Here is a 9352-nt window from a genome sequence, read left to right as displayed (position 1 = left end):
AAGTGACTTCAAATACAATATATGGATCATGGTTACATACATACATAAGTGAAAATTGTATTTCATATACTGATATACATAAACATACTAAGTGAAAAGAATAGGCGTATGGTGTGTTTATCTGTTCTCGTTGTCCTTTGACTTCATATTAAACAACCATACGCATGTGTATTTTATATCACGTAGGTGAATAAATGACATGATTGATCTTGAAGAACAAAGAAAAACAAGAGTTGTTTTAAAATAGTTGCATTTTTTTTATATACATACAAGTTAGGTGGAATGAAGGCATCTTGAATAATATTCTTCCAAACAGCTTGGATCGAGACACAACAACCTTTGCTTACTAAGTTAATTATGACGTTGATATATCCTCTTAACCACTCAACAAAATCATAATACTTTCCATTCAAATTCAAAACAAAATGATCCAAATAAGAGCACTAACAACACTTTTTATCGTTATATACGTGTACTGTCTTTTTCTTTGCACAATCTATAAAAAAATGTTTTTTTAAATCGTTTAGAAAAGAAAAGGATGTATTTGGAGTTTGATTAATAAATGTCAATAAAGAAGGTAAAAGTATGATAAACATGTCATATTTGTTTGTTGAGGAACATTATGCAAGACAGATATAATCATAAATGATGTTCTAATTTTCTGGTGTAACTAAAATGGTTCACATGTTTATATAATAACTGAGATTTGTTTATAACAAAATAGGTAGGATGTTTCGATCGAATTGCATTTTTTTATAAGCAAATTAATAAGTTTTAACTAACTGTTTTCTACAAACAACTAGCTTAAGATCCATGCGTAACATATTCGCAGGTAGCATTTAGTCATTATAATAAGATTTGTTTGTTTTTACTTTTTAAAGTACAATCCAAAGGTTCTTGAGTTTGTAAATGAAAATAAACTACAGGTGAACTCAGCTTTAAATCAAAATAACATGAAACATAAAATAATGTAAATCAGTATGTCAAAATTAAAAACAAGCAAATACTTCCGGGTAATGCTGGGTTGTAAATTATTAACCTAATGGTTGATAAATTTATCTGAAATCAGATCAGCGACATACACATAACATATATTGTAACATATTGATTAACTGATATAACTGGACACGATTTATGCACCATCCGAACCAATCATCTTATCCTTAACCATGCTAATCAGATGGCAGAATCGACATGATCAAGAAATAAATGATAATCCGTCTTGTAATTAACCCATTGGCAAAGACAGCCATTAAAACACCAAGGTTTGGTGTTATATCATATTCTCCAAAGATGAAAAGCCGACTAGAACAGGATAAACTAATACAAAAGCATCACTAAAGGTGAAAAGCCACCATCGTTTCAAACATCAAGGAAACAGAACACAATGTATGCCAAGCTAACACAGAAACACATCCGAACAGAAAAGGAAACCGCTCTGCTGAATCTTAAACGTAATATCATACCATAAACTATGCACAAAAACCGACACATTTTCTGCTTGGTCTGATCCTATAATGCTACAGTACAAAGTATGTTGGGCTATGGATCCCTGTAGTGAACACAAAAGCCACCTCAATAGGGCTTCGGTCACCGCCTTTCATAAGACAGATGAAAGGTCAAAAGGAACAAAACAATGTACATATCTGCCTGCCTACATCATGAATCAGTCCTCCATTCCAATCTGCTTGAAATAAGCTTTATCTGCATTTGCAAGTCGGTCTTGGAACAATGCCCACTCGCTTTTGCATCTATCTCTTACCTGTTTTACAAAAAAATATTCATATTTGTATGATCTCTTATTAAATAGAGTGATCACCAATAATATATAAAAGTTTCATTTACCCCTTTCCATGGAGCTTCACCGTTCTCAGACTGACCCTGAATTAACAAAGTAAATAAAATTATTGCTCTAGTAAAGAAAAATAAAGTCAAGAGAATATTTCAAATAAATTATGACTCACCTGGCTACCGAGGGAAGGAACAACTTGATGAATGATCCACTGTGAATCAACAACACCAATTTTCTCATGTGCAGGCTGTGAGGAGAAAAAGGTCAATATGTGCAAAAAAAACAAATACTGCGTAAGATGCATGATAAGATAATAGAAAGATTGACCGACTTTTACGCATCTTCTAAGCGCAAAATCCAAGCCCCATCCATGCACCAGATCATTCTGAAACAAAAATAATAAAGCCAATATAAGAAACTATTGAAATAGCACCATCTAAAGTGCAAAATGTTTGGCACTAGACTGAAAACACATGAAACTCAAGGGATAAGCCATTTGACCATACAGTCCTGATGTTTGAAATTATATGTGTTAATCATAACCCACTCTTCAAATAACGGTTTGATTCGGGCAAAAATAAATTGTATATGCGATTCATTTGGGTCACCTCAATAAGTCAACGGATCAATTTGGGTCTACTAAAATTAGTCAACTGGCCAAAACAGGAACTCTTTAACTTATAAAGCGTCTAAATGGGTTAGCACCATGACCGTTGTTTGTCTTCACCACCTGCTAGTGGTCTCCAGCACCGCCGGCACTGCCGCCGTTGCCACGGGCACCGCCGCGCCCACAAATCCCACCACAACCAACAAGCCCACCACTGCCGCCATGTTCATCACCCACTGCCATATTACCACCACCACTATCACCACCCACAGACTCATTTCAACCCGACTCCATTTTTGGCCAGAATCCGTTTTAAACCGGAACCACATAAATGCTATTTAACACGACCCATTTTGACCCGTCACCCGAACCAGCCTGACCCGCCCAGTTTGCCAGGCTTGCTTAAAATCTATATTACCTGAATCATATGCCACACACACCGCCAAGCTGCCCGAGAAAATACAGGAGCCATAATTTCTACGAACCTGGATAAAAGTGGAAATGTTTTCAATTAAACTGAAATGGGGCGAGCAAAAATCCAATGCAAAATGACAGTGTGTGTGTGTGTGTGAGTGAGAGAGAGAGAGAGTACGCTGCACAGGGAGGTAAATGAGGGTCACTGCACCATCCTGGTTTTTCTTCAGTATCCCTGTGGAGCAACAAATGCGTATACGATTCAAGTATGTTCCACATCTATAAGCTATTTCAAGAAACATTATCCAAATGTAAATAACAAAGCAATCATAACATACTTGTGAACTTCTTTATCACCTCTCCTCTTTGTCATTTGCCATGTTAATCCATTATTAGGTTCAAGACCAGGCTGAGAAATCTCCAACCCATGTTTCTTAACCAACTGGATATACCTAAAATACAATGCATAAGATTGATTTTACAAATACACACCTACAATATAGAACTAAATAAAAAAATCCATGAGCTGAGAGAAATACTTGTCTGCATTGAAGTGTTCAACACCAAGATCTTCATCCCAAATGAAAATAGAATCATATGCTGCTACAATATCTGGATGCAGAAACCTCTTTGCATACCACCTATCATAGAAGTTAACAATCAATAAAAACAAAGAGAAACAGCAATATGATGAACCCTAATAGTAATAAGTTTGCAATAACACAAGACCTAAAACATACCATTTTGTTTGTTTCCTTGCGCTGATATGTATTGCCTGCTTTGACCACTCATACTGATCCCACTCAGTAACTACACCATCATAATGAAAAAGCAAGATTTGGAAATCCGCAGAAAACTACAGACAGTATTCTCAAATAAGCATGGCATATAATATATATGGTAAACACAAAAGAATGCTTATATAGTGGAACCTTTTTTAAAGATGCATCAATATTATTCCTCTGACCCCAACCTACGGTGAACGTTACCAGGTACTTTGGCTTTTTCTTCAAGTCCTGAAAATTCAACACGTTATAAGGTAGCTGCAGTTAAAAAGATACAACGATTGCACCTTGAACATGTAAAAAGTAATAATCTGAAAACATACTTCACTAGGTTCGCCCCATAATCTTCTCAAATATAAGTCAGTCTCTGAGACCACAATTCCTGGAGGCAATGATTCAGCGCCACGAGGATTTGTTGGAACATAGATCTGATCCAAAAGAGCAACAATGGGGCAGCTCAACAAGCATAATGAAACAGTGTTGTAATGAATAAAAACTGCTAGTTTCAAAAAGCAATCAAGTCGGTGAATATCTTCATAATATACCTTAGGTGTTGCAGGTGTATTACCAGAACCAAGATTTTCAGGGAAACTGCGTTCAAGAGCTTTAGATTGATCCTCATGCATTGTCACATCAAAAGGTGAATAAATGCTTGAAGGTAAAATAACCTGCAAGATATTACAGTTTTAATAAAAATTCAAATAGATGGTTTTCCTTATAGTAAAAGCATGTCCAAGATTCAGAAGTTACCTTGGTAAGAGAAACAGATGGAAAAGAAACACCGATAAAATATCCAACGACAATTCCCATAATTGTAGTTATAACTAGTTTTGCACTACCATTCGACCTCTTGAAGACACCACTGGATCAAAAAGGCCAAAATTAATTAATTAATATAGATCAACCAAACAGAACTAGCTTTTTAAAATAAACGAATCAAAAAGCGTGACCCAACATAATATCAACTAACCTGCGATACATGCCTTTCATTGTGTCAAAGGTGTCCAATCTTAAATGCCAATATCCACGTACTTACGTGACCAATTCCTAACAGACTTACAGCAAGCTCCGGAACACTATAGTACGGTTCTTTTGGCCAGGTCTAGAGAACCTGAAAAGTAAAAACAGAGAACCGTGAAATTATTGTAGAGGTAGGGTGAAAACAAGCATCCAGCATAAAAACACAAAACTGAATTCCTACTCATACTTTCAATCCCCTTTCAACGTCAAGTTTTTTCTGGTTTCAAAAAGATGATTATTTTGATACAACATGCTTCTGAGTTCTGACAGAATCCATTACATTTTGTTGGTTGAGCTAGTCCACTTTGTTCTAAAAAGTTTGGTGAGAATCATTCTAATTGGCAGTTTTTGGTCACCTAATCATCATAGATGATAACTACAAGGACACGGTCAACACCATACAAGACAAATCGGTTCACGTCCATAAAGGAAATCAATAACAATCACATTCCTATGTAAACATTTACTCAAATCCTAGAGATCCAAATACTGACTCCACGAACAATCACTTTGCAGTTCCTAATTTCAGTACTTGACCGCAATATTCCACTAATCGTTGCCAGCCAAATGTTAAACCAGGTCACAAATTTCTAGCTGAGATTCTAAACATTTTATCAATATTTAATAATATTAAAATCCAATCGCATACGTCAAAATCACCTCTCATGATTCAAAATAATCAAACCGACTACGCTACCAAACGGTTGATCCGCATTATTAATCACCTCAACATGAAGTAAAAGTTTAAGATCTAAGAATCTAAGTTCAAATCACGTTGATCCAAACTTAAACAGTACATCTAGAACAACTAACAAAGTGTGAACTGAAGCAAACAAGTAAATCGTAACTAAATCAAACCTAAACAACAGCACATGTAGCATAGCTAACAGTAAACCCTAGACACGTTATTAACAATAATAATGCGGTAGAATGACACGTCAGCAGATTAATTAAACGCAAAAAGATGCAGGATGTGAAGGATAGTTAGGGTTTTTGCTTAAGCTTACAGTTTTAGTCGCCGTATATTTGTTGTTCCAGAGACATCGGTATGAATTGCTGGAGAAGATTGATTTTATTATTGCGGCCGATAAATGTTTCTTATTGCTTTCTTTTATTTATATATAGCTTTTTAGAAAGGAGAATAATCAATAGTTGACACGTTATAAGGTTATTGTCTCCGTTAGATCCGCCATCCAATTTCAAAAAATGAAAAGTTAGATCCCCCATCTTTTTCTTTATTGTTTTCTGAAAATGAATTTTAAAAACCAATTTTAGATTATTTTCTTTAATGATCGATGAATAAAGTCTAGCTACCCAGAGTAACTTAATTAGGCCACGCCTCGGTGAATTGCTCGTGAACTATTCGTTTATTTGATAAACGAACGAACATTAACAAATTTGTTGTGTTCATTTAATTAAACGAATGAACATGAATACGTGTTATGTTCGTTCGTTTATGTTCATGAATATTCGTTTATGTTCATTTATGTCTGTTTATTTATATTCGTTTACATATTAATAAAAAATAATTAAGTAGTATCTGGAGAAGTTATCTACTTAATAGTTTTATATTTGTTTATTTGTATTCATTTATATTTGTTCATATAAGTTCATTTATGTTTGTTTATCTTTGTTCATTGATGTCTGTTTATGTTCGTGAGTTGTTCATTTATAACTTAAACAAATGAACATAAACAAACACGAACATGCTATTTTTTTTAAATGAACAAACACGAACACAAAATATGTGTTCGATTAAGTGCTCGTGTTCGTTTAAGTTAAATGAACGAACACGAGCATCCCTTGTTCATGTTCGATCGGTTCGTTTACATGCCAAAACTCAATATCAAAAGACAACCTCATAAGTCATCGGTCGCATACAGTGCCGGGTAGCCTTAGCCTCAAGCCCACCGTCTCCTGTTTCGAGAAAAACCTATCGCCCAAACGTCAACTATAATAATACCTGGTTGGAATCAGATTCAAACTTAAGACTTTACAGCATTGCAAAAACTCGAAAACAATACATTTGATTTACCAATCTCATTGAGTAACAAAAATAGATTAGCCAAGGAGTTAAGACAAACCATTTATGAACATAGCAATGCCATATGGAACTCAAAAACAATGCATATGCCGCCCATCCTGACTTACCCACTTTTTTTCGAATATAATATTTGTTCATTTTTATATATATGCCATAAACAAGTTGAATGTAATATATTTTTGTTAAAATCAGATATCACTAAAAAAACAAGTACATCAATTTGTACTTATTTTATCAACGTTGTTACCGTATGCAGTAAACTTCAAAACTTCTCTTTTGAATTTCTAACATAAACGATTCTCGAACCTTATCTTTTGAACCTTATTATTATTATTATTATTATTATTGTATATAAATGAAACCCCTAAAATCCTACGTGTCGCGATATGGTCGCTCCCCTCTTTTATGAAAGCATCATATTGCTTGATTTTTAAATGGAGGTATCTCATTGATTTAACCCAAATTCATGGGTATGGGTTACCAAAACCAGATGGCTCTTAAACGGGTTATAACATCTCATTACATTAAAAATTAATCTTACAAATTATTTGATATAAAAATCCTATAAAATAGGGATATATTAAAATTTAATATCCAATTTAAAAAAAGATATTATTTATAATTAATAAACAATTTTATAGTAAAAAACATAAGCAGGTCATGGGTCACCAAATCCAGATTGCTTTTAAACGGGTTATAACATATCATTTATTTATGAAACATTTTCATCATAAACCCTAAGTATATTATTAACTTTCTTGCAATAAAGAAAATTAAAATCCAAATATACATATATAAATATTAAAAACAAAAAATGTAAAACAATCCTCGTAATACAATTAATAAACAATTTTATTGTAAAAAACATAAACGGGTCATGGGTCACCAAATTCATATGGCTTTTAAACGGGTTATAACATATCATTTATTTATGAAACCATTTAATCATCAAACCCTGAGTATATTATTAACTTTCTTACGATAAATAAAATTAAAATAAAAAAAATAAATATTAAAAAACAAAAAATGTAAAACAACCATTCTCTCAAGCCATCAAATTGCTTCATTTGTAAATGAATGCTTCTTACGCATTTGACCCGAATTCACGGGTAAATGTCTCACCAAACTCAAATAGCTCTTAAACGAGTTATAACATCTCATTGTATTAAAAATTAATCTCATCAAATATTTGATATGAAAATTCTATAAAATAGGGATATACTAAAAATTAATATCCTATTTTATTTAAAAAGATATTATTTATAATTAATAAACAATTTAATAATAAATAAAATCACCAAACCCATATAGCTTTTAAACCGGATTATAAAATATCATTTATTTGTGAAACCATTTTATCATCAAACCTCAAGTATATTAATTATTAACTTTCTTACAATAAATAAAATTAAAATCCAAATATATATATATATATATATATATATATATATATAGGATTAGGTTCATTTTAGAAGTAATTTTATTGTAAGAAGTGCGAGAAGTTATTACAACCAATCATAATTTTTCTTTTATTCATATTTTACTTTAATATAAGAGGGTATTTTAGTACAAAGTTTTTTCCATGTATGGAAGTAACAAATATATAGGATAAGTTACATATATTTTTTTAATCTAATTACTTTTATAAATTGTTTGTTTTTTTTTTATTTTTAATTTATGATGAATTCGTTCTTCATAATTTTTCTAAAGCAAATCTAGGAAGATTTTAATTTTATACCGAATTCGTAAAACCACCTACACAGTACACAGTAGATCCTACACACGATAAAATTTTCACATACACTATTCGAAATACCACCTACATTGTACATATATAAAACTACGCAAGATAAAATTTACAAATACAAAATTTGAAATACCGCCTACACAGTTATATATAAACCTACACATAATATAATTTAATCATACACAATTTGAAATACCGCATATACACTATACATATATGAACCTACACAAGACATAATGTTAATCTACATATATAAAACTAGTCATGTTATAACCTACCCATTTGTATTTAACTACAAATATCACAATATTAACCTACACAAATAAAAGTTGTACATACAATTGATAGTATTAAATTAAATTTTTAAATATTCTCAATCAAGGAAAAAAATCATGTTTTTTAATTTTAATTATTTTTTAATTAATCTTTTTATGTGTTGTCAAATACGAGTTATGCGTAGATAAATATGAGTTATGTGTATATTATTATGTTACTTGTGTAGATGAGTTAATTACCATTTACTTACATATACATTCTTGTTCATATGCATGTAAAAAATAATTTAAATGAATCTTATGAAATAGCGAATGCAAAAAACTTGATCATGAAGATATTTCATTAAATTTTTTCTTAGAAGATGTGCTTATTTAAAAGTCAAATTATTTTTTTCTAAAAATTTATAACTTTCTAAGATAATTAATGTGAAGAGTAATTTATGAGTGATTAGTAAATTAATGCTTTGAAACAATTAGGAGGGAGACCAAATTACCTTTTTATCATAAATATACATGATATTATTTTTCTCTTAATTACAAGTTTGCCATTATCATTATGTACCATTGATTATGTTTAATCAATGGTTGAGATCAACTTTTCGCACTTCTCATTATAGGACTACTTCTCGCAAGATCCATCTCATATATATATATATATATATATATAT

At 31.7% G+C, this 9352-nt stretch overlaps 1 protein-coding gene across 1 annotated transcript; it reads right to left on the bottom strand.

The window, feature by feature from the left end:
• Positions 1–1353: 1353 nt before the first annotated feature.
• On the bottom strand, positions 1354–4623 carry LOC143592351 (uncharacterized). The gene is made up of 14 exons (XM_077072290.1): positions 4569–4623; positions 4349–4460; positions 4144–4266; positions 3922–4026; positions 3746–3829; positions 3554–3669; positions 3353–3454; positions 3152–3265; positions 2992–3048; positions 2818–2884; positions 2124–2177; positions 1965–2039; positions 1846–1881; positions 1354–1762 (listed from the first exon to the last, which is right to left on the bottom strand). The coding sequence occupies exons 1-14, from the start codon at positions 4586–4588 to the stop codon at positions 1667–1669; spliced, it is 1161 nt and encodes a 386-aa protein (XP_076928405.1). The 5' UTR covers positions 4589–4623; the 3' UTR covers positions 1354–1666.
• Between the last annotated feature and the right edge of the window lie 4729 nt (positions 4624–9352).

The sequence above is a fragment of the Bidens hawaiensis genome, unplaced genomic scaffold, assembly GCF_021521415.1.
Source record: "Bidens hawaiensis isolate Kalapana, Puna unplaced genomic scaffold, B.hawaiensis_p1.1 tig00040706_1, whole genome shotgun sequence".
NCBI classification, from domain to species: Eukaryota; Viridiplantae; Streptophyta; class Magnoliopsida; order Asterales; family Asteraceae; genus Bidens; species Bidens hawaiensis.
This window is presented reverse-complemented; position numbering and strand designations above follow the sequence as displayed.